Here is a 26,376-nt window from a genome sequence, read left to right as displayed (position 1 = left end):
ATAAGGTCTGAGTCAGTGGATTTGTTGTGTGGAGTGCCTCAAGGTTCCGTTTTGGGTCCTATTTTATTATTGCTATATTTGATTCCTTTGGGGAAGATCATCCAAAGGTTTAGTGATGTTTCTTTTCACCTATTTGCTGATGATATCCAGCTTTGATCCTGTAGGACAACAAAAACAAAAAATGGACAAACAAGGAGATGGTGAAAGGCTGTTGTGTAACGGAGGGAGCTGCAGGAGAAGGAGGAAGGTGGGGGAGGTGACCAGTGCAGGACACCACACTCTGAAACAGGGACAAACCCAGGAGGCGCTGCACCATTTCAGAGGATCAGAGGAGACAGAGGCTCGCCAGCTAGGTTTCTTCCGGATGCTACAGTTTCCCCGTCCTCCTGGGTCATGCGGGTCAGGTTTAGGGCTGGGCGATATATCGATATTTAAGATGATATATCAATATATTTGTGAATGAGATATGGAATTAGACCATATCGGGATATTTCATATTCAGATAAACTATTAAGTAAACAAACAGATAATCTCAAGCTGATTTTTTTTTAACAAGTTTTTCTTAAACTGAGCACTTTATTTTGTTATCTCTTAATATAAAAATGCTGCCCTCAGAAAAAGATTGGCCTTTTGTATTTTACAGGCTATTTCTATTTAAGATATTGTTTTATTCAAATGTGCACCTTATGGAGCTTTGTTATACAGTGTTTATGTTTGCATTTTATAGTGAGTTTTCAATTAAAACTACTCGTATTTGGCTTTGACTTAACATTTCATTTCACAGCTCTCACTTTGCGGACAAAATATCACAATATACATCGTATATCGACATTCAACTTAAAGGCACTCTGCTTAACATTTTGGACTATACTGTTGCCATCAGTACAAAACATGCTCCTCATGACCAGCTCGACACAGGAAATGCTATTACTGCAGTGGGTAATCAAAGAATGGATTTGGATGCGAACCTAACCTGTTTAAATCTCAAATTCTCCTGGCTTTAGTCACATCTCCTTGGAGACGAGCTGGAGACGTACCCACTCCCGGTAAAGTTATATCCTGTTTTAGGAGAGCTGAGCCGCTCACAGCAAAATTAGTTTTTATTTTTCAATGCTGAAAATATCTGTCATAAAATGAAAACTTGTATTTCAATTTGATTTTTTGGGTGAAATTCTACGTGGTGGGGCTTTAGATATATCGGGATATGAGTTTTGGTCCATATCGCCCAGCCCTACTCAGGTTGACACACAGTGGCAACGCGGCTCAACTGCAGCAGCTCAGGACGAACAACTGAACACTATTTCGTTAAAGCACTTACTTACTTACTGCTCCTTTAACCTCTGAACCCCCACCTGACCTGAGCACATTTTCTCCAGTTTGGCATTACTAAAATCTAAGAAGAATCCAGAAGCTTAACTCCTTGTTACATTGTTTAGTGGAAATAAACCAAAGCGATAACTCTCTGCAGCTCAATGCAGACAAAGCAGAAACACTGGTTATTGCACCTGATGCTTCAATTCCTTCCTAGTTATCCGTGACAAACCGGTCATTAGTGCAGCACTGTAAGCAGCTGACGAGGAGCTGCTTCTTTCAACCAAGGAAAATCTCTAAGCTTAAAAAAATGGTCTGACAAAATAATTTGAAGCTTATCATTTGTGCTTTTGCGTCTCTGTGTTAAGACTATTGTTGTAGGTTGTTTTTATGTCTGAACAAGAGGGAGCTCTTGCGACTGCAATTAGTGCAAAACGCTGCAGCGAGAATCCGGACCCGCACAGATAGGAGGACTCGCATAACCCCCATTTAAAAACAACTTCATTTGGCTGCCAGTGTCCTACAGGATCAAGTTTAAAATTTTAGTTCTAGTTTTCAGAGCCGTGCAATGGTCCGGCTCCTTCTTACATCAGTGATCTGCTCCAGCCTTACACCCCTGCGCGGGCTCTGAGGTCTGTGGATCAGGATCTGCTGAAGGTTCCACACACTCGTTTTCGGGCTAGAAGTCGCCTCCTTCCAGGCTGTTACTCCCACGCTTTGGAATGATCTTCCTCCTTGCACTAAATTGACTCTGTTGAGACCTTAAAGAGCAAACTTAAGACTCATTTATTTGTTCAGGCTTTTACTTAAGATACTCTTGGGCTGCTACGACTTTTGTGTTGTCTTGGCCTTCTATGTTCTGTGTAATTTAAAAATGTTTAACTGTGAAGCATTTTATGGCTTTTTGTCTGTGAAATGTAAATAAATGTTACTTATATCATAATTTACTTGATAAATTATGTTTCAACAAAATCATATTTTTGGCATTTCTTCTTGCGTATCTATTTAATAAAAGTGCCTATATATAGCTTTCATAAATTGTCACAAACCAACCTGTAAGCACAGCTGCTGTGTACTAAATATGCAAAAACGCTAATTATGTTACAACCAACTCCAGTCTCCCCCTAGGACAGAAGACCTCATAAAGATAATACCCTTTGGCAAAATGTTTCCGAGTTGTAAAAGAATATGCCTGCAAAACCAAATTGATGGTTGGATTCAGCTCAAAACACCAAATTTATTGTAAACCAGACAAGTGCAAGTTAAGGACTAGTAGGTATATCAATTATTGACTAACTGCCATATATTGGCTGAAAAATTTAAAATGGCTTTGGAGGATTGGGTCAAATGTTGTGGGAGCACAATTCATACACAAGTCAACTCAAAGTGCTTCACAGTTGCAAATTGAATTTAGAGAAAATCAATCTATAAAACATCAACATAACATCAACTACAATAAAAAGCAAGAATGCAGATAAAATACTTTCAGTTGTCATATTCACGGATAAAAGCAACTGTTTTCAGCCTTTATTTGAACATTGTTGAGGCCTGTCTCACATCCTCATGAAGTCTGTTCCAGATATTAGCTGCATGAAACTGAAACACAGCCTTATCGTGTTTAGTCCTGACTCTGAGAGCCACCAGGAAGTTTTCAGGGCCCCAGATGGTTCATACGGCTCTAACATGGCAGAGATGTACTTGGTGCTAAACCATGAAAAGACTTGTACACAAGCCGAGCTGTTTTGAATTCTGTTCTCTGAGTGACAGGAAGCCAGTGCAGAGACCGGAGCACTGGACTAATATGGTCGTATTTCCTGGTTCTTGTCAGGACTCGAGCAGCAGCGTTCTGGTTGTACTGCAGCTCTGACAGCTTGTTTAGTTTAGAGAGGCCAGTGACCTGCTGGAGACAAATGCATAGATAAGTCTCTCCAAGTCTGGTTTTGACACTATTCCTCTGATCTTAGCATTATTTCTCCGATGGTGAAAAGCTACTGCTGTTATTGCTTTGACGTACTCATTTGCAGGAGGTTATCAGGTCTGCTCCATTATGTTTCCTGGAGATCTCAGTGGTTATAGGTTCAGTCATTCAAGTTCAGTAACGAAGAACACACTATGGTTTAATTTTTTGTTTTGTTTTTAAAAGAAGATTTCTATGTGAAGAACCTGTTTACTAATTCAATACTTTTACCAAAAAACTATGAAATCTATAAGAGATCATCCTGTCAGAATAGTGACCCAACCCTGTTCATCTACTCAATATCTTGGCCAAAGCTATGAAATGTCTTAAGTGACCCGCCCCACCCCACTCTTCCCTACTTGATGAATCACATTTTAGGCGTCTTTTTTTTTTTATATGTTGAACTCAGTACGAACACAAAGTTTTAGATAAATATAGTTAAGTATAAAAGGAAACCGTCTGTTTTATTTAATTGTCATTTAAAGCATTAAAATCATTTCAGTTCACGAGGTACATTTTACAATGAATTAAAAATGTTGGAGACCATCATAATCCATCAAGTTCAGTCTGGTTCTTTCCTGGATTATTGTGTCTGTTTGTTTTCCTTCAGATTTTAATACGTCTTGTTTTTCGTGTCCATTGAAATGTCTTTGATATTCCTTGTGTTCCTGTAATCAGAAGAATCTTTAATCCTGACTTAAGATTTCACATCTCCTGCAAGAGACCACAAGATAAAACATCAGAGAAACCTTTAAAGTATTTTTCCCTTCTTAATTTTGTCTCATCAATGTTTGACTTTCATTCATTCATTCATTTTGCGTCTTTGCTCTCCTCAGGGGTCGGAGCGTCGTTGCTATTTGTTGTAGATTTATTCCCAGCACGGCCGGTTTGTAGCATTTTCTGTCGTGCCATTCAAAGTGATGGGGCGAAGGGAAATGTAAATCACCAGCGCCAGTAAAGAAAACGACCTCAGTGGGACTTGATCACAGGCGGCAGCGGGGATAATGCATGCAGCGACCCGCCAGCAAAAGCTCTTCACAAAAACAGACTCCGGAGTTTCGCTGCAGTGGTGGCAGAGATGGGTATCATCGGCTCTGATTGAGATTTCAAAGTGGAACAGGAGCCATCTGCTGCTCCATTTCGCTGTGTCATTAGTTGTGCGTTGTCATTTAGCCCAGGCACCGCAAGTGAATCGATAACTCATAGTTTATTGACAACCTTAAAAATGAGTCTTTGGAAAGGTATATTTGACCCTTAGTCTAATACTTTTGGTAATGGTTGGTAGCTTTTGTTTGTTCAGTAATGAATGGCCCTTGTTTGTGCTTATTCATTTAACATCACGAGAGAATCGATAGATCATAGTTCATAAACACAGAATGATATAAAGTCTTTATGTGCGCAGGTAAGTTCGGCTTGAAAGCTTTTGAAGTGGTTGGCTTGTTTTATGCTGAACTGCACATCTATGGATCCACAGCTTGATTTATCTCAATCAGTGTTTGTTTTTCTATTGATTTTTCTGAAGGTCATTATAAACAGCTAAGCACAGGAGAGAAATGGCATCTCCTTTTTGTATTTGACAATTTTGTTTACAAGAAGTATTAAAAACATTTTCTTTTAGCATCACCCATGTCATGTAAAGGTTGTTGAATTGCTCTCACTCCTTTGTGACCTTGTACCGGTTCTCTTGGGACACCTGTCTTCTGTCTGTAAAAACATGCATGTTGGAGTGAACTGGTGAATCAATCATACAGCCAATAATAGATCATGTGATTGCAAGACTAGAGTGTGCAACAAATCAAAATGCAATTACGGCTCCAGCCAGTGGCCCGTAATGGTATTAAATAAATTGATATAACATTTGAGTTTCGGGCTTCACTGAGGAACATCATGGTAATATAAGAATATGTTTGTCCAAGGATCCGCGTATCTGCATTTGCACAGATAGTTATGATTCTGGTCATGATAACCTCGAAGATAAAAGTCTCTTTCAAAGTGTTTGAACACTGATACTTTGACCTAAAGGAAAAGAACAAATTGGCTGCAAATACTCAGTGGACCAACATCAAACCCAAAGAAATGTACTGACTTATCCACAACCTTAAAGAAAATATCTGCATACATGCTAAAACTTATTAACTGTACTTTTTCAGCCTTATTATCACTGACATTGATTTTCACCAACTAAATAATTGATGCAATGCAAAAACTATTTTCACTGCTCGCCAGGGCAAAGCTTTAACCTCCACTTTAGTCAGAATGTTGTTGTGTAAATAATTTTGCTTAAAGGTACGTAAACTTGTTGAAATAAAGTTGATATTTGTGCGTATTTGTCCTTGTAGTGACCCAGCCGCTGTACGAGTGGTTACTTTCCTACTCAGAGAGTTATTTTTCTTGAGGATACTTGAGTAACTATGTGGCTAGACCGCACTGTCATTAGCCAAGGTAATGTTTCAACTCATAATGAAAATTGCATTTGGGGTCTATATTTTCTATAAAGGTTGGCAAATTGTGTTCAAAGTGAAGTGCCCATAACTCAATTGCCCATCGTACCTTGTGTAACTTTCAAGTATTGTGAGCTCTACACTCGGCTGCGTTTGTATCAGGAGTTGTTTATTTGGGTGTAGCTGCAGAGATTAGACGGTGTACTTAGAGGAGCCGCAGGTCCAGATATGGGTTAAAGCGGGTCACGTCACTGTCCCGTTCACAGTCTTGGGGGATCGTTCATAATCATCTTCACTGCGTTTTATTTGACTGCCCTTTAGCACTTGGCATTACACAATCAATAGCTCCAGGGCCGCAGTTTGATGGGGTGAATACTAATGTAGCAGAACAGCATTGGCATATTAGTGTGTCCGTGTAACTTGTAAATGAGGTACCTCTTCATTTTACCTGTGAGTGACCTTTGCTTTCAGCTGTTGGATTTGTACTCTTCTTCTGCCTTTCTGTTTCCAGAGTACACACCTCAAATTGCCCCCAGTATTGAATGATTTTGGCAAAACGTTCCCTGATATCAAAGCTTCCCAACATGATTAATCCTGGGCGAAGCAAGGATTTGAACTGTTCGAGATTTAGACAAACATTTTGGGCAGTATAAATTTGGATTAAGTGCAATTCTTGCAAAAACGTTTAATTTTGGTTTATCCAGTACTCAACTAATCCAGTACTCAACTAATCCAGTACTCAACTAATCCAGTACTCAACTAATCCAGTACTCAACTAATCCAGTACTCAACTAATCCAGTACTCAACTAATCCAGTACTCAACTAATCCAGTACTCAACTAATCCAGTACTCAACTAATCCAGTACTCAACAATGTGTAGAACAAACCATACACACGTTGGAGAGGTGAATTGACGCTGCGCCTAAATTAGAATGGAGTTCGCAGCTCCAGGTGTATTTTTATGCTTTTGGAAATGCATGTGTTTATCGCGCTTACAGTTACACTTACAGTTTTGCTCCTGGTGTAGAATCGACATAAGAATTAAATTCATGTTTTGAGCAAACGGTTGAAGTTGGAGCTAATCAATTTGTGGCATTTTGCAGGAGTCATGATTTTGGCCTGACACACACACTGAATTATTTCACAAACTACAAAACATATCAACTCCACTGAGTCACTACAGAGTCACTATCGGGTACATCAACAACAGTCATGCTTGAAGTTTGAAGCAATTCCGAGCTGGTCACGCGGGATGCATTGATTTGACATGGAATTATAATCTGCCAAATTTAGGTCCGATTGATATTACAGTGCAAATAACATTAGCTCAGCAAAAATGAGTGCTAGAGTTCATTTTAAACTTTTACTCTTTGTTTTCAAATCTTCATGGTCTTGCATCTTCCTATTTATGTGAAGGACTCGTTTTTTAAGGAACATGCTTGGTAGGACCAGGGTAGGAGGAGTCTGTATCCATCATGGTTTCTCCCTCGAACGATTGGACAGGGAAGAGTGAACAGAAGGAGTCTACTATTTCTTATGTCTATGGTTACGAGCCATCATGGACCTGCCCCTGTTTGAACCTAGATTGAAAACTCACCTGTTCAGAACTGCTTTTGTCTTCTCATTGCACACATGTGTTCTATTTCTTGTGTTTTATTGTTATCCTCATTTTCTTATTTTGTGTTGAAATTGTTTTTAGTATAGGGGAGAGTGGGGTGGGTTGGGTCATAGAAGACATTTCTTAGCTTTACTGCCAAGGCTTTCAACATTGTGCCAAGTATTCACACTCTCCAGAACAATGAGGCGATGCTTCTAATGTGCAATAGAAACAGAATACCATAAGACCAATTTTAATCATTGCGATTATTTGACCCAACATGAGGAGGGTTGGGTCACTATTCTAAGTGTAGAATTTATCTATGACAGGATGATAACTTAAAGAACTTGTATATAAAGTTTGAATATTTCAATAGGTATCCTTCACATAGAAAACCATAGTGCTCCCCACAACATTTGACCCAACACTCCCCAGTCAGATGTTGAAGATTTTTTCACCTCCAACCAAAAAACACGACAACTGATAATCAATGATAAAGATTCCTACTTCTTAGTCTTTCGGTTATAACTATTCATCCTGAAAATTATGAGAAATGAAAGTTCTTCATGTGTTTTTTGCTCTGGTTTACTCACCAACTCGAGCATCACACTCTGTGACCTTGACCTCTCAGTTTAGCCTTGTCTCTCTCACTAGCTCTAAAACATTGAGCGACCCAACCCTCCCCACTCTCCCTCTCTACACTGCACTTATGGAAAGCACTTTGGTTCAGCAGGTGCTGTTGTAAAGCGCTATACAGATTGATTTGATAATCAATCAATCAATCAATCAATCTGGAAAGGCCCGGTTTGAGTCATTTGGGAATGTTTATTGTGATGTTTGCTGCTGATTTAATCAAATGCACCTTGTTTGAGCCAATCACAGCTGAGGCTCAAAATGCAGCGAAACAATGCGCCAAAGCAAATAAATGTTCACGTTTGTTTCGAAGTCTTCAGCAGCAGCAGCATCGTGACTTCAGCCCTCCATCGCTGGAGTTTGTTTGTTTTGTTTGTGGTCACTGCATTAAGTGCTTCAATTATGGTTCCAGAGTTGCTTACCTGTGCTCTGCCTCCCCCATGGCTCCACTCAAGGTCTCTCTGCTTCAGTTTATTGTGCTGTTAGCGTTACATTTCATATTTTCAAGGGCGCTGTCCATTTATTATGGCAGGAATGGCATAAAATGTTGCTGAAGCTTGCAGATATCGGAAATAACTGTTTAATTTTCACTGTATTTCCCATCATTGCCCAGGGACTCTAGTTTATCTCTGTCACCAATACCTTTCTTCTTGTTTGCGAAGTATTCGTTTATTTTGACTTGTCCTTTCTCACAGAGGACATCCAAGAAGATTTTCAAATGTGACTGGAAGCTTGGGAAGCCTATTATAAATGCAAAACTTATGATTATTATCACTAGATGGACTGGAAAACGTACTGGCAAGTGCAGATGATTGGCAGGGCTATTTATAATATTGGAAAGATAAGAAATAATAGGTGTCAAGTCACTTTCTTCATGTAATTTCCTCAACACACTCTGTCAGACGTTATCTATTATGTACAAAGGGGCTCATGTGGCTAAGACGAGCGCAGGCTCTTCTTTTACAGTATCACTGTATTAAGCCCCACCGAGAGGGAGGGTTTATCAAATAATAGATCGCAAAACTCAAGCAGAAAGTTGGTTGAATGAATTTATTATATCAGGAGAAATCACTTTAATTACCAGTGGGAACGACGGGCTCAAATGTAGCGTATAATCATGATAAGAGGAGGGAGAAACACCAGGCAAATTATACACATGTTTGAGTGATAAACAGAGAAGTCTTCCATCCATGCAGTTCGTTTGCTTCAGATTATCTGTTTAAGACAATTTGATGAGGAGGTGGGAGTATGTCATGAAGCATGACCCTTTGTACGCCTGTGGCAGCACGATTACGAGGCATTTGTCAAAATGTTAGATCTTTGTCTGAAATTATGCATTTAAAAAGCTATGCAAGTTTTTTTCCAGCCATTAAAGATTCTATACATTTTGTGAAGTTTTGACTTTGAGGAATAACAGAAACTACTTTTGTGTTGAATGGACTAATGGAGTGTAATCGTGCGCATAGGGCTAGAACTTGATGACCACTAAGATCTACAGGAAACATAATAGATGCAGCAGACCTGTCAGTATCTCCTACAGATAAAGGGATACCGAGCATGAGAACAACAGTCTCTGGATTGACAAGTTCTTTGTCCTCCGTGTCTACTTAGTCTTTAGAAAATGACTATTCATCCTGGATGATAAATGAAAGCTCTTCAGTGTGAAAGCCAACTCACACTTAACAACCTAAAGTTTACAAAAGTTGGTTTGTTTAGTTTTTTTGTTCCGGTTTACTCATCTACAGCTGCCATCCCCATAAATAGCAACACTCTGTGACTAACACAAAATAAACCCTAAATTACCAGTTTATCCAGCCATGAAAACTGTCAGTAACCATTTTTATTTGCTCAACTGCGTTAAATCCAGGCATTACACTGTGTAATTTGGTGGACAAAAGTTTAAATAATCAAATGTTTTGACCGTGTCAAAGCACTCTCCTGACAAAACTGCAACAATTTGCTGCTTCCTCTCCAGCCTCACTGCTCTTTCTTCTTCATTTTTCGCTTTTATGAAATATGACAGCAAAGAGATGACAGGAAACCAGGGGAGAGAAGCAGAAAAATGACAACTACAGAGATGTAAACCATGTCTGCTTCACGAAAGAGAAACTCTACGAGCTGAAAAGTAACTATGGCCTTACTTTGCCACGATGACACACAGGTGAACATCTGCAGCCTTGGACGTCTCCACAGTCTGTCTTCACTAATGTGTCCCCTAAAGGGCCCGCTGCATCCGATTAAATGTTATAGTTTCTCACACAAGCTGTAAAGGCACAAGAAGAGTATTTATCTGCACCACCTGCTCCTGTTTGATAATCAGTTGACAGAGATCCAACATTAAAACTGCCATTTTAGATGCCAAACGCTTTCAGTCCCGTCAAGAATGTCTGTTCCCACCGCTAAATAAACGGCACAAAAGGCCAAACCACACATCGAGCTCCCACGCCGTGGTGTCATGTAATGCGTTCAATTTGTCGACACAGAGCTCGACGTATTTGACTTTCCTTGCTGACTACATCATAATACAGGTTACACTGCAGAAAACCGCAGTAGTGATCACATGACAAATACGATCTCATCATGACTTGACTCCTGTGATGTTTGCACAGATTGTCAAACGCGATTGTGAAATGCAGTTCCATTCACAAACACAGACACTTCTCTTCGCTCACTCCTCACAGCGATCAGCATCAGTCATGCTGAGTGAGTGACAGGTGGATTGAAGAGTGAGTTGTGAACTTTCTGAAGCAGGTAGTAATTCACTGATTGAGCTTATGGTCAGAAATCCAAAATGACAGATTAGAAATATTAAGCATTTGTCCCTATATTAGGTCAATCGATGAAGTTGTTTTGTATAGCCCGAATTCACAAGCCTCACAGGGCTGCACCAAACATTAAAACAGTGAAACAATAACCAATGTAATGTCCAAACAAATGTAACGTCTAATTAATAAGCAGTCAGCAGCAGGTGGAAATGTGCCCCCGGCGTCCCCCGTCCTGAGACCCTGTGCAGCCCAGTGGGAGAAAACCTCGGGGAGAGCTGTGTCTGGTTTAGAGGTTCATTAGAAAAATGATTTGAGAAAACGAAATAGTAAAAAAAAATCTATGAGCAAGGACCACATGAAAACACTCCCCGAGCAGTGGCCTTCTAGAAAAAGGTTTAGGGAAAAATGTGAGCTTTTCACTGGATCATTATTCAGCCACAAAACTTTTTGTGTCATTTCCTATTATACTAATTACATAATGTTCTACATGTAAACGTATTGTGACAAAAAAAAAATCCCTGGTCTCTGAGCTCCAATGAATTATAATTATTTTTGATTACCTAGTGCTGTGTTTGAAACTTCATGCTGGTGGTTGTTAACAATGAGTTTAGACTTGCTAGAGTTGAGGTAATTGGTGAAAATTAATGAGGAAAACAAGCCAAGCATATTGAGCGCCCCAGAATGGATTTCTGTGTAAACAATGTGAAATTATGGAAGAACGGGCTGGCTGTATGGTGTTGTTTTGACAGTATTCCCTCGCCTCTTTAGTGTAGCTTGTATCTTATCACTATGCAAATCATTATAGTGAGTGTTATTGTTTATTGTCTATCTTTTTCTTTTCTTTTCTGCACAAGCCGTGAAAAGGGTTTTACAATACAGCGAGAGCGAGAAGGTCATTATTCCCGCGATGCATTTGTAAAAGAAAACCTAATGAAGCATTTGATACACAACCGCCATTTCAAATATTCCATTGTTGCAAACCCCACAGTGCTTTTTCCACAACCCGCCACATTTTTTCCCTTGCAATCTATTCCGGCAGATGTTATTGGAAGAAGATTTCACTTGTCGTTTTCAGATGCAATTTGGCAGAGAGATGAAGACCCGGGGGCGATCGCAGAGTTACAAAGGTTATCCAGCATGAGCCGTCTCAGGTACAAAGCCGCAGTCCCGCAGAGAAATCAATTAGCATCCTGTTTTTATTTCATCAGGCCGCTGTAAAAAAGATAAAACGGACTGAGACGGGAATATGCTGGGACTTTCCCCGTGGTTTTGTATGCCGGCTGTACCAGCTATCTGTCTACCCTTTCACAACATTGTCACGGCGTTATCTCTGACTTGTAAATGCCAACACATTTCAGGGCTCGCACTAGACGCCTGGTATTGTTTGCCTTGTCTCCGTAATGAAGAGTAAAGGGTGTCTAATAGCCCAAACAACAGAAGGCTTCACCAGTCCTGCGTTAAGCCCATATTGTTAATAGCAAGCTGATTAATTTCCCTAATCAAAGTCGGCTCCATCCTTGAAGAGCGGTCCGTTTTAATTAGGATAAAATGTCACATAAACGGCAGTAACGGCGCGGGAGAGAAGTCCTTCAGGAAGATCAGGCGTGTCATAATGAGCAGATAATAAAATGTAATGAGTTTTTAGGAGGCGAAGGTTTGGTTAAAGATCCCTCTCCAGAGCGGTTTGTGTCAGCTTTACTGTGACAGCTGGGGGTTTTCGGCTGCGTTCCTCGCTCACTTTTATTGACGTGTTTACCTCTGTCAGACATGTTCTGCTCCATCCCTAGTAGTTTGTTTGACACTCCGCGGGGATGCCTCAGAAAATGTTCACATTTCATCGCCTCCAATAAATTTGACAGACAAAATAAATCTGGAGCCCAGCAGCGGTGGGTTCAGATATTCGCTGACAGGATAACCAAGTCACAAGAGGCCAGTGGAGTTTATTTGTGGAGCACAGTTCGTACACAAAGTAATAAGAATGTTTTAAAGGTGGGCTGCATAAAGCATACATATTTGTCCACGTTTAAGGTGAAAAGTGCAAATAAAACTGGTATTGATTCGGGGCATCTGTGCTTAAACTCTTGAAACGCCTGAAACAAGCACATTTTCTCCAGTTTGGCTTTACCAAAATCTAAAAGGTTCTCGAACAAAGCGATGAGAACGAGATTGAAAATGCAAGAGATTTAAAAAAAAAAAAAAAAAAAAAAAAAAAAAACATGATTAAAAAGTGACGAAAAGGAGAGAAAAAAATCGGACAAAAATGCAGCGAGAACACGACAAGTCACGACTAAAAAAGCCACGAACAGGCGACAAAAATACAACAAAGATGTGAGAGAAACGTGCCGAAAAGCAACAAATAGAACACAATTAAAAAAGCGACAAAACCCAAAAAGTGTCAAAAAGCAAGAAAAAAAAGAAGAAGGAAAACACACCAAAAACATGGCAGCAACGCAACAAAAAAAAGTCACGATCAGATTTGTAGTGTCTTAGCTTTCAAATGAGGCGTTTCTCTGGCCTGCAGGCTGTTTTAGGCTGGAGCCGAAATCAGCAAATTGGTGAGAGGTCTAAGGCCAAACTGGATGTGCGTCAGCGTCCGCCATGAGAAGAAGCCTCAGAATTGTGCTGTCAGTTTGGAAGGAGGTCGGGCAGAGACGACCCTGACTTGTAGAGCACAAATTCCTGAGTATGTCATTAAAAAAGTAAGTCTCTCGTAGGCCTGTCACGATAACGTATTTGATGTTAGATATATTGCGCCGGGAAAGTATCGCGATAAACGATATTATTGACTCTAACGATACTGGATACTGTCAACTCTCAAGCATAAAAATGACCTTTGTTCTAAAAGTGCATCATCATATCCTAAAATACTAGACAAGCTGGAATAAACATGAAACATAATATGTGGCGCAGCGGTTAGTGCTTGTGCCTCACAGGTCGAAGGTCCCGGGTTCGATTCCCACCTGGACGGGGCCTTTCTGTGTGGAGTTTGCATGTTCTCCCCGTGTCTGCGTAGGTTAGTGGTAGGTTATAAAAAACATGTGTGCAATAGGTTAATCCTCCAGCCAGGTGTTTCTGACCACCAGCCTGGCCCCATATCATGGAGATGGGTCCCCGAGCGCCGGCACATGCTGGCAGCTCACTGCTCCTACAGGTCGCCCCAAGCGACACTGAGGATGGGTCAAATGCAGAGAACTAATTTCTCTACAGAGATTAATGGAGTATAACATAACATAACATAGAAATCAAAGTTTTACAAGTAAAAAATATGAGCGAAATGCTAATAAATGTACAGACGATAAATATCGAGCCCAAAAGTATATCTTTTATCTGTTATTTATTGAACGATAAGTCGATATAGTAATTATCGTGACAGCCCTAGTCTCTCACCCGTTCCTGTGCGGCGTCTTTGAATCTTTAAATAAATAACCAGATTGCTCACTCCAGCCACTAGGGGGCAACTTAAATAAAGAAAGGAAATAATTCCACACGTGTCCAGCAGAGGGCACTGACATGATGAGAATGAAGAGATGACATGAAGAGATCAGGATATAAACAACACATTATAATCACGTGGTAAATGGATAGTGTGCCCCTGGGCGGCTGTGGCTACAATAGTAGCTTACCACCACCAAGTGCTGAGTTAATAAATAATGACTACAGTGAGACTTGTGACACAGGCTTGTTAAATGCAATACAAATGTAAGCCGAGGTTACAGTCCTCATTATTATTCATTTATTGAAAAAAGTTTATTCAATAGTATTTTCCCAATCAAAGCATGTTTTACTGAAGCTTTTGTTTATGGACCCCGGTGATACACTTAAAATATATTTTGGCCCCCAGCGAAATTTACCTGGAGACTTAGGTATTGTATTGTTTTGGTTTTATTGATTTTGTTGTGCATGTGCAGCACTTTGGAAATGTTTTGTTGTTTAAATGTGCTATATAAATAAAATAAAGTGGATTTGGTAAGGAAAGGAGCCTATATGCTTCCTCTCATATCTACTTTGGCATAGGGACCTCTGTTGGTTCCTCACCGGTGATTAGGAGCTGCGCCGCCAAACACAGCAGACCTCACTGTGTGCGAATGACCTCACTGTGCATTAATGCGGCATCTTTCTCTGAAGATGAACCAAAGGACAGGATTTGGTGGAATATTTGAGCAGAGCATATTTTATTTCTGTGATGAAGCTGTTGCTTTGGAAGGTAAATCTCAAACAGCTTTTTGTTATCGTCTGTTTTCTGTGTGGCTTCATATCGTTATTGTAGTTCATGTTTGAGTTATTTAAGTCAGTGGCTGCAGTAGGAGTGTTTCTGTAGTCCAATACTATAAATTTGATGTAGTTTTTCATGAAGCAGCTGTTGATGATGTCACTTCCCCTGTGTTTTCCGCCCTGTGTGAGGACGGTCGGATTGGGCAAATAGCTCTGAAGCTCTAGGTCTTAACTGCATAGTGATCTGACAGTTGAACTTATCACATCGCAAGTGTTAGGAGCTTGGATCAGGACACAGAAGCTACGTATTTGAGGATTTCAGATGCAACCTTTGATTTGGGTAAAGCCAAACTGTAAAATAAATGCACTCGGTTAAGAGGTTAAACTGCGTCTCCGTCAAACCGACCCCGTAGAAGGATGGCTCGAAGGAGGATCAATTTGAAAATCAAGATCAATCATGTTGAGGAAAGTGGTTATTTTGGTTTGTTTTCGTCTTGTCTCCCAGCCCTTTCATCTTGTTTTGGTGGAGGCTTCTGCTTTTCATAGCCCACCTTCCTTTATTAGTCTGTGATTTAAATGCAGCCTCTGCGGTGTGCAATTCATCAAGCAGATTTGAAGCAAAAGCTTTAAAGCGGGAACTCGGGGGCCCAAACAAATTGCTCCTCGTGCACGCTCCTTATTATCAACGACACCATTTCCAGTAATTGCCATGAGAATGTAATATCCAGTCTAAAGAGCGCCTCAAAATTGTGGCAGTTGCTCTCAAATGACTGTCTTTAATTTTATATTTCACTGCCAAAATAAACCTGGCGCTCTTCGAGGCTTAGTGCTCATCCTCGATGCACAATTTCACTGCTCGAGGGTTATTGCTGCTTTATTCCTTAACTAATGTAAATTCATCTGAGTGAAAGCACTGTCAGCACTTGTGATGCCTTATGTAGGTCAATTCTTCTCCACTGCTTGGCCTCGTGATGAGTGATTTCATTTTGGGATTTTATTATTCATACTCCAACAGAGGTTTGAGTTGTGCTGCATCAAAGCGTGACGTTCCTCCACTCTCACCACTGGGATTTTATAATTGGAAATAGGCCTGCATTAGGGACAGTGTAAGTGGGATTACTCCATAAAAGTAATCCAATTACTGATTGCTGCAAGTAATCAAGTTGATTATTGATTACTAGTTATTTTTGTCCTAAAAAGCCTGAGCTGTTCAGGAGAAAATCTGCGCGTTTGAGCGCCTTTCAAGTTTTGTGATTGACATTAAAGGGACTATACGGAGTTTAAAAATGTTAATACTAAGTATTTTCCTCCCCTACATGTTCCAGCCATGTCCTAATGTATAGAATGAGCTCAGACCTGTTCACCACAACTGCCTCTAAAATCCTGCACTGTCACTTAAAAAGGTGTTAATTTGGGTCCGAACTGCCGTCATGCCGAGCTTAATATAGAAGCTGCAGTTACGCGCTAGACCTGAGGTGGCAGTAGTGAGTATAAAATGACAAACTTGCCCCTTTAAGTTTGAGCTGTTCAAATGAAAATGGAGTTCACGGTGCACATTTTAGACAGGTCTAGGAACATCCATAAATTATTTTAATTAATATAATTAAATCGCTATTTATCCTGCTGGGTCATGCTGTAAAGTCATAGTACCTCTGCTGTAGCCTTGACTGCGGTCTGCAGGTGCCTACTCTCAGCCACTGAATGATTTGCCTGCGTATCAGTATGACGCTCGACAGAGGGTGTGTCCCTCTGCCTGTGGAAGCATAGACAGACTTAACTTGCGACATGTCTCCAGTCAATGTTTCCGGGTCACGCACTGATGGTAAATAAACTTCTCCTGCATAAGACATCCAGACTCCTGCCCATTTTTCATCTATCCTCTCGGACGCCATTGTTATTTCTCTAACAATATGAATTATGTTTGTACAGAAGTAAACTACAGGTTTAAAGCACTTTAATAAAATGCAGACAGGATATATTTCTTTGCTATTTGCCAAAATCTTTCTGTCTGAACAATTGCAACCATTATGATCTGCTGATTGCAACCATTCACATTGCAATTTCAATTCAATTGCAATAAATTGTGCATCCGCAGCTCCAAATTGCAGTCTGCCTATAAGGATTCACTTATGTGTTGATTGAGTTTTATTTTTTCTCTAAAGCTACATTGTTCTCCTCCCCTTTGCCTTTGTTCAACAGTCAAAGTGGTTTCTTTCTTCAGTGTTAATGCAAACATCTCGCTCTGAGTTTTAGCTGGCTTCAGATTGATCTGAGCCGCAATGTGATTTTTCTCCAATGAAGTAGCAGAGCACATTAGGCGCACAGCGTGAAATTGACCTCCCAAAAGCAGCGGGGTCTGTGTGTGTGCTATTGTAAAGGCTGCTATTGGAGAAGATCAAGCCGCATGGATTCTTTTTTGTGCGGCGTGTGTTATCAGCTCTAATGCCCTCACAAATACTGCCATGGTGGGTGCACCTTAGCCTGGCTGCTATTGGATATTCAGCTGATACAGCCACATCTTCTCCTGGGTGCATTAAACTTTCCCCTTTGTTGCACCGAAGCGGCATGAGGTCCCATATATCTGGGCTACTGTCTCCTCTGTTGATCTAATTGGATGCCCTCTGTTGCCTACAATGAATCATTGCTGGAACTCTTCTCTCCACTAAAGTACTTATTTTTATTGAATGCCGAGTTTTCCCGAATCAAGAGAACCTTAAAACTCGTGTTGGTCTCTTGGCTCCGACCATTGATTTGCCTTTTTTACAGCAGTATCAGTATCACTTTTATTCCTGTACAGGATTATGGGCTTGCTTTTATGTGCGATTCCTGTTCAGGCAGAGGCCACAGGTTCAGGCCATTCTCCCCACTCCACTAATTGCACCCTAATTCGGAAAAGTGGTGCTTGGAATAAAATGTAAAGAGCCTACCTCTTTGCGCCCTGACATGAAACAGGCAAACTCATCCCCTCGCTCGTGCATGAGTATTTGAATTCATCCCTCCGCTGCCCTTGACATTTGACCTGCACGGAGGCAGCGGAGGCAGTGGAGTGTAGCGGCGGCACATCTCAAATACAAGCGTGCAGATTTGACATGCCCCGTGACTTCAGAGTGTCGATGAAATCCCGTCATCTAGCGGGAATCCCAACGCATCCAGGGGGCCGCTGCTCGTGCACGTTCCAAAAACACCTCCGGCGCAGTGGCTCTCACCGAACTGATCGATGCCAACGATTTTTTTAATTACTCTCCGTAGAAAGCAGTGGCCACGCCGTTTAGCCCGTGGGTATCGATCAGAGAGTATGATGTTTTAATGAGCCAGCCGTGTAAATGATTTGTTTCAGTTGTTTTTACTTGAGAGACTAATTCCTTTGTTTTGCTTTCCTCCCGTGTGTGTTTGTGTCTCTTCTCAGTGGATGGATTCGCAACTAACTTGAAGGCAAAGCAACCAGAATGTCTAAGATCTCCAAGGCGGCGAAGGTGGTGAAGAGGGTGGACACCGGCGGCATTATCCGGGCCATAGTGAGGTCAGGACAGGCCGCCCCGGGGCCCCCCCTCGGACCTATTCTGGGACAGGTGAAATGACTTACAACTTCATCCCTTGTTCGGTCCGTTCCCCCCATGTAATCACTATTAATTGTAGAAGCCATTCTCATTAGCCGCCGTGACCCGATCCCCTTTTAATTTCACTTTCCCAAACTCACGCTCGTCCCCGTAAACCTGCATCACTCCCACTGCCTATTCTTATTCCGGACACACCACTTCTTTGTGCAGACGGATCGCACACTCCACCCTTTTGTGCGCAGCTGTTTTCTCACTATTTCCAAGCCGCCTGCACTTTCACCTTTCTCTGTAGCATCTGTCCTCCTGGATTTTCATCTGTTCTCGTTGGCAAATCGGGCGAAATGAGATCAAACCGGTCAAGGTTTCAACCTGAATTCATGTATACTTTCCTATGCTCCACTGGCTCCTTGGAGACAAACGGAGGTTTCTCTTTTTTGCTTTATTGCACGACAAGTTTTTTTTTATTTCACTTTTTGCTTTGCCTATTGAAATCCAAGCCAAAACTGCCTGAAATAAATGTATGTTGGCTTACAGAATACTAAAAGAGGGCCTTGGATGAACCGCTCTATTAAATATACAACGGGAACGAACCGGAATGAAAGCTGAAAGTTTCTGCAGTTATGTTTTACACGCCCCGCTATTGTTTAAAGCCCTTAGTCAAATGTATATTTTCCACCGTAAAGACACGACCTGCTCGCACTTAAATGGGCGTTCATCTATTAAACTTTGATTGTCCTCTACAAATTGAACAAAAGCAGCCCGGCGGCTCGTCCGGTACATACAAATGATCTTGTTAGCCGCATTTAACGGACAGCGCTCATCAGCCCAGGGTGCGGTTCCCCCTGTCGGAAAACCCGATCAATTCTCACGCCTAATCCATCTCCGTGACTTAATGACGACACTCGCGGAAGGGAATGAAAAAGAGAAACACGCGGCACGGCAGAACAGAAAGGCAGAGCGGGGAGGAGGCGCCGGTAATGAATGGTATCGCAAAGAAATAACGGCTGGCGAACATTTATCATCAGACGCCGGCGATAAAATTCTATTAACTTTATTGTGCGTTTCAAAGGGAAGTTCACTGTCAGCAGCAGCGAGGTGCGAGATCAAACATAACATGGACTTGTTACTGGAGACCTGTTCTCGCCACCAAGCCGGAGCTTTGATCAGGCTTTAACATTTGCATTCAAGGGAATTTGGTGTAAAGGAGTCACTGGGAAAACACGAGTAATGCAGTTCGATCAAAATGTGTCGGTGTGGTTTATGAAATATTTTCTTTTCTGCATTGGTTAAGAAATAAATGTGGAAATTGATCCTGATATTTATAATTTCGACCAGTTTTTCTGAGGTGCGGCTGATCACCATCCATATCAAACTTTACCAAATGACCAAATCATTGTAGAAACAAATACCGTCTTATTTATTGGATCAGCTTGATGGTTGTTTTGGTTACTTTTCTGTTTAAGAATGTGATTAGGGCACACCAAAAGAATTAGATAAGATGACTGTGTGAAGTCCTTTTTCCTAAGAATCCCTGTGTAGCATGTAGTCCGGTTCAAAATGTTTGGATGTTCACTGTTGTAGGATTTTCGTGGAGAGTGTGAAAACTACAGGTGAAACTTGGAAAATTAGAATAGCGTTAAAAAGTGCATTCATTTCTGTTATTCAACTTAAACTGAAACTAATATATTCATTAGAGTCATTACATGTAAAGTGAGTGTAACATATGTACAGCCTTTATTTATCATTTTGATTATTATGGCTCAGATTGTAAAAACACCAAATTAAAAATCTCAGAAAATCATCAAAATTAAAACAAACGAAGGCTTGACTGACATAATGTTACTTTGCATATAGTGAGTCTATATCATACTGTATTTTAGTTTTACATTTCAAAGCAGTACTAAATATCTCATGCCCCTAGAGGCCACTGCAGGCCAATTTACTCATTAATTGTCCGTCAGAGTAAATACTACACTGACAGAAAAGACAAAGGGAGAGAGGGATATTGTGCATCCAATTACACAATGGAGATAATGTTTTTCCCTCAAACTAGGCTGTAAATACTGTTTAAGTGGCGCTAGCCCGCAGTTAGCTTTGCCCTTTAGCCTGTTAGCTTCTTCTTCGTGATTCCATTAGTTGGGGCCTCCTACCTGGTGGCAGCGAAGTTGCAGTTGTGGCCAGAGCATAGATATAATATAATAAAGATGAGCGGGTCCCATTCAGCCCCATTCATTGAAAAAGGTTCCCAAGTCCTGTGTACAGTCTATGGTCCTGTGTGAGCCTTAATGGTCGCTCTGTCTCCTCCTACGCAGCCTGTTCCTTAAAAGGGCAAAAAGGCGGGAAGCCCTGCGCTCGTGGGGCAGGCGGAGCCTCCACAGAGCTCCAGAGCTTGATTGACAGGCTCTGGAGCCAGTCAGTGTACTGAAAATGCTTCCAAATTTCGGGCTGATAAACAAAAACGAAAAAAGAAAAAAACTCTTTGGAGCCAGGCATTCAAGCCGTTCTTGGGACGTTTGAAGTCCCATTAGAATCAATGATCCCAAGTGCGTCTTGGAGTCGCCCCGGGCCACCAGGGTTTTTTATTACAGCAATGTTAGCTCCCCGCCATAAGGATCATACAGACGCGTGTTCCTCCCCCATTGGGCCAGAGACGGTCGTCCCATTAACGCTTGTACCACCCCCAGACGAACTACGAAAAGGATTTATTAAGGTAAACAAGTTACTTAGTACTGCTTTAAGTTGAATTACAGAAATAAATGAACTTTTAAACTATATTTAAATGGGGAGTTCTGGTCATCGCTATGGTAACTTCATGAAACATATGGCAAGGGTTTTTATTGACCCATGTAATGTTATTATCGCTATTGTCAAAAATGTATAGTTGTGATAATCTCCACACAAATCTGGCAAAACTAGATAGTGAACCGGACTAATGGGTGACTGGTTGCCTCTAAATTGCCATTAAATTATGCAGAACATACATGTATATTTCAGGTTGACAACAAACAGAATATTATTTTAGATCCAGAACAAAAAACTACCAGTGTAACTTCTGTATTTTATTTTATGGCACTGTTTCACCCCAAGGACTGTCACAAACGCGAAGCTTTGCACTGGAGCACACACGTCTTTTTTCAAAAACATCCATCTGGTGGAATTTCAGGCGGGAAATCTCGTTGTGCACATTGCAGAACAGATTTTAAATAAATGCTTCCATTTTAGTATAAACGTACGCTGTACCTTTTGTTCTTTTTCTCTCTCTCTCTCTCGGAGCAGAGCCGAATAAGCCGTCTTTTCTGGTGGCTTCTGTCGTCACAGGTGGCTGCCTCATTAATGTCGCCCCATGATTCCTTTGTTCCGGAGTCGGGAGTTGAAATAATACTGTAGATGTGAAGAGGAGGAAAATGGCAGGCTGTAGGTGGCCAATGACCCAGTTGCAAACCAGAGCACTCGGCCAGAAACCCACATTGCGCCAAGCGACAATGGGCCTGGACTGGCGTGAACTCACTTTGCGCTTTTGTGGGCGGAGAATGATGTAAAGACGTGCAAGGTAGTGTGATGTGGACGTGACGATGAATACACGCTTTGCTTTGCCTCTGCACTCGTCTCACATGTCGATTTGTCCCTCTGCCCTTTTTATCTGTAGCCTTTTCCGATTTGTCATTATTCAATTAAAAGCATTTGCATGTAATGAATGAGGCGGACCAGGATTTAAGTGCTGTTTGGCACTAAACACAGTGTTGCATTGTCCACAGTTTTCCAGGCTTTGTCGGAGATGAGATGCAAATAAATATGGCGATCAGCGCCCTAGCTTCTTGAGTCTGTTTTTATTATGTATAATTTGTGGATATTATTATATTGGGTGTGCAAATAACATTGTCTCTTTGCCAAAAGCTTTGACCCACTCCCACACTCCACATAATTAAGTGTTTTACAGAGTCAGAAGAATAAAGTACTTGTGCAAATTTGAATTGAAAGTAAGAGATAATGATAAAATGCTGTGTGGGTGTTAAGGTGATTAATTCACACTACGCAAAATACCCCATTAAATCCTGCTGTTCCTGTGCTCCATATTCAAATTGATTAATCTGCAAAGACAAAGGACCACAGGACACAAGCTGTTATAGTTTAGTGTGTGTTGTAAGAATGTATGGTGATATGATAAAACTTTCAAATGTGCTTTTTTTAAAAATTGTCCCAGAAAGTAATTAAGTAATTGTGTTAAACTTGATAAATATTGTCAGCAATACAATTACTGTCTAACAACCAAACTTGACGCTGCTTTACCTTGCTGGAGTCATGGCAGATCCTCCCTGCTTTTATGTATTTAAAATTACACTTTGATTGTGCTGCCTCATTCACATTGAGTCAGGTTTTGCCAATGTCTTTGATATTCTCTGGACCCACATGATATTTTTGAAAGCAGCACTCTTTGGTCGTTATCGGGCTATTGTTAATTTAATCATCAATGGACGAGAGCCAGATCATTCACATATTTTTTCACACATTTTCTATATCGAATCTTCCACTAGAAGAACAGTTCAAGGTTGTGCATTCTGACTGTTATAAGCTCATTCCACACATAACTTTACTACTTTACAAGTTCATCAGATGCACATTTGATTGTACAGTTCACATAATGACTGTTTTCTTTTGCAAACCTCTCGGTCGCCTTTAAGTTGAAGTTTAAGTTGTCATCTCTCATTCAGTTGTTTCTGTTTGATGTCTTTCAGCTCAAATGTAAAACTTCTCTTACCTCCCATTGCATAATAAAGCTCAGCTCTGACATTTTGTGAAAACATGTTTTTACAGCGGTCCTCCTCCATCACTCACTGCGCCCTTCTTTGAAAAAGCTATGAATTTCTGAACAATGCTTCAGTCAGCTGACCGGTGACACGAGGCTGGGATGTCGGCTGGTTATAGGATTGTATCATTTGAAGTTTGGAAAATTGTAGCTGCTGTGACGTCTCTGTGGCTGTCATGGAGATGTGAGTGCTTTTCTGTTCTCATAGTCCATGCTGTGTCTAGCTCTGATGCTTTTCTCTCAAGAAGCGGTTATTGATGCATGAAGTGAATGATTTATTTTTGGTTTGTACCAGTGTTGTCTTGGGCCTTTTCTCGATACAGTCCTTGAACGTCTATAGTTCTGTATAGGGTTGAATGATTTGACTGCTCTTTTTGCGAGAAGAAAAGTAATTGTACTTCTTTATAATCTGTTGGTAGATTGAAATATTAGCTACAATCTTCATCTTCGTTCAGCTTTCAGCCCTGCCTCTGTTTTTGCATCATTTCTTTCTCATAAAATATACACTTGACCAGAAGCTGTGGTGTTGATGATGTGTGCTGTGATGAATGATTCAGACATCTGTCTGTTAAACGCTGCGTTCGCTCAGACTCTTTGGCTCGAGCTCATGGGCACGCTGTGCTGATCGCCGTGTCAAGTGTAATGAGCTGAGATGGGTATCAGCAAAAGCATCTGTTCGCCTTTAGGTGTCTCTGGGCCGTGTGTAAGTGTGATGTCATCATTGTCAGAGGGGTGTGCGCTATATGTTTGTCCCTCTCCTGATACGGGCCGCTTGGACAGCTGTAAATAAATGGCTTTCAGCTGCCACTGCGCCCCAGGCAGTCACCTCGGATCTTTAATCTTAGCTCGACTTGACTCTTCATTTTGTTTCCCCCTCTCGCCCGTGACTAACCACCCTCGACAGGGGAAGTGCAGAGGGGTAGGCTGCCAGTCGGCTCAGAGGCAAATTTGAACAAATGAGAGAAATAAAAAGAAGCAAAGGGTGATGGATAAAGAGAAGGTGACAGTTTTTGTCAAGGAGAATAATTACAGACCACAGTGAAATTAGCCGTAGTGAAAGCTGAATAGACAGAGGCCACAGCAAGAGAAAGTGACACAAGCTTTTTCATCTGGAGCCTGTTATAAGTCAGCGGGTGCTGGGGAAAAAATGCTGAGTGCTGTATTCAGATCTGAATAGGTGTAACAAATGCAAGAAGGTATTCATTTGTGCAGGCTGCAGTCTTTGCAGTTTGCTTTTAGTATAATAGAAATATGAGCAGTTGCCTGACAGGGAGTGCATACAGAATGCATGTGTTTGAAATGTAGAGTGAAAAAATATGCAGGAGATGAAAGGTGCAGGGTAGAGCTGTCTGCTATAGTTATCCCAGTGCGAGTTCCCTTAAAAGTTGCTGAAGCTAAAGAGAAATTCCTCCCCGAAAGTTGAAATGAATTTCGTTCTGTGGCTGAGGGGGTGCATTAGTCTTAATACATTTTGTAAACATGGGCTGTAAATCAAGCATAAAGCAATGTGAATAAGCTCACACACTTTGATGAATGGGCTCAGTTTCAATTAATAGCACCATTAAAGCTTGAAGGAGAGGCCGGTGTGCATCCATGGGCGCTGAGTGGTTCTTGATGAACATCACAAACACTTATCACAGTTCTTCTCACAGAGCCTTCACATGAGGACTTTTCTGTCAGAATAAAAGCAGAGTCTGATTCCGATTGCTGCCTGTAATTATGATTGAGAGTGGCTGTCTGTGAAACATTTTAAATACTGTGTGTGGGGCTTCCCAAATCACAACAATCAGGCAGAAAATACAGAACCCCACCGGCCCACAAAAACATCTACAAGAAATCAGTAATTCCATCTGCAGTCACTGTCCTTTACTGTACTTTATGTTGTTCTTTTTTTCTGTGGTATTTTATAATGATGATGTGTGTGATTTTGCTGAATGAGTTTTAATTGAGCTGTGCGGAAAAAGACACATTTCTGCTCTTTTGAATAGACAAAGTTCTATTCTATTCTATTCTATTCTATTCTATTCTATTCTATTCTAAACAACTAGCCTCAACCATTGTGTTGAAAACTGTGAATTTCTGTTATTTATTTTCTTCTTCTGAGAGGGTAAATCATGTGGACCCATCTGTTCTGATAGGGGTATTTAGAGAGTGACAGGCTGCCCGTCGGCCCCTGCACAATGGCCAATGAGCTGTCAGAGGCAGGCGAGTATGAGACACTTTATTAGTTTACGCTCTGACCTGCTGTAGCTGACGGGGTGTGTTTTTAGGCAAGACATTCGCCTCCAGTGTCTGTGTTCACTGAAGTAAAACCCTTTTTGGAGCTTTTAACGTGTTTAAATGTTGTTTTTTTTCATCCAAAACATACCTGAAGTACTATGCTTCATTCATGTGGTCTTGAGTAATCCTGTTCAACCTTAATGTTTCATCTTCTACTGCTGAAGAGTTCTGATCTTTATTTCCTGGATCACGGTGCTTCATAGATCTATAGGTGAAACTCAGAAAATTTAAATATTGTTAAAAGTTGCATTCATTTCTGTTATTCAACTTAAACCTATGATAGACTCATTACATGCAAAGTGAGATATGTATGGCCTTTATATTTTTTTATAATTTTGATTATTATGGCTCAACTTGTAAAAAAAAAAAGGACTGTAAGCCATAATCAAAATTAGGGTTGATATATGTCACTTTGCATGTAATGAGCCTATGTCGTGTATTTTCCGAGTTACACCTGTAATACAGTTCGTGTCCGCCACATGTTTAAAGCCCATCATTCTGCGCTGAAACTGTTTATTACAGTGCCATCAATTTGTCTGTAATTGGGTACAAATGGAGGTGCGTATATTATTTTTTTGCACGCTTCATTTTCCTGTTGCCAGTGGAGAAACTGAGACTTCAGCCAATACAGTCATGAGTGAACGATAAAGGTCTCCAAATGAGCAATACATAAAACATTATACTGAGGTTCCCCATAAGCAGATTTATAAGCTACAATTATGCATTCGCCCACTTAAACATGAACAGTTTGAACCGGATCTCGTTTGTATATAGAGCCAGATATTTAGTTGTTCTTTTTTTTTTTTTAAATACAGTTT

General features: G+C 40.9%; 1 protein-coding gene across 1 annotated transcript in view; it reads left to right on the top strand.

The window, feature by feature from the left end:
- Positions 1 to 26,376, top strand: part of mrpl11 (mitochondrial ribosomal protein L11) — a 46,070-nt gene that overhangs the window by 1,470 nt on the left and 18,224 nt on the right. The window contains exon 2 of the mRNA XM_079557336.1: positions 18,324 to 18,486. Within this exon, the coding sequence (XP_079413462.1) occupies positions 18,364 to 18,486 (123 nt within the window). The 5' untranslated portion in view covers positions 18,324 to 18,363. The remainder of the gene's footprint in view (positions 1 to 18,323; positions 18,487 to 26,376) is intronic.

Source organism: Gobius niger, assembly GCF_951799975.1.
Source record: "Gobius niger genome assembly, chromosome: 5".
Taxonomy (NCBI): Eukaryota; Metazoa; Chordata; class Actinopteri; order Gobiiformes; family Gobiidae; genus Gobius; species Gobius niger.
Note: the sequence above shows the minus strand (reverse complement) of the source record. Positions and strands in the feature narration are given on the sequence as shown.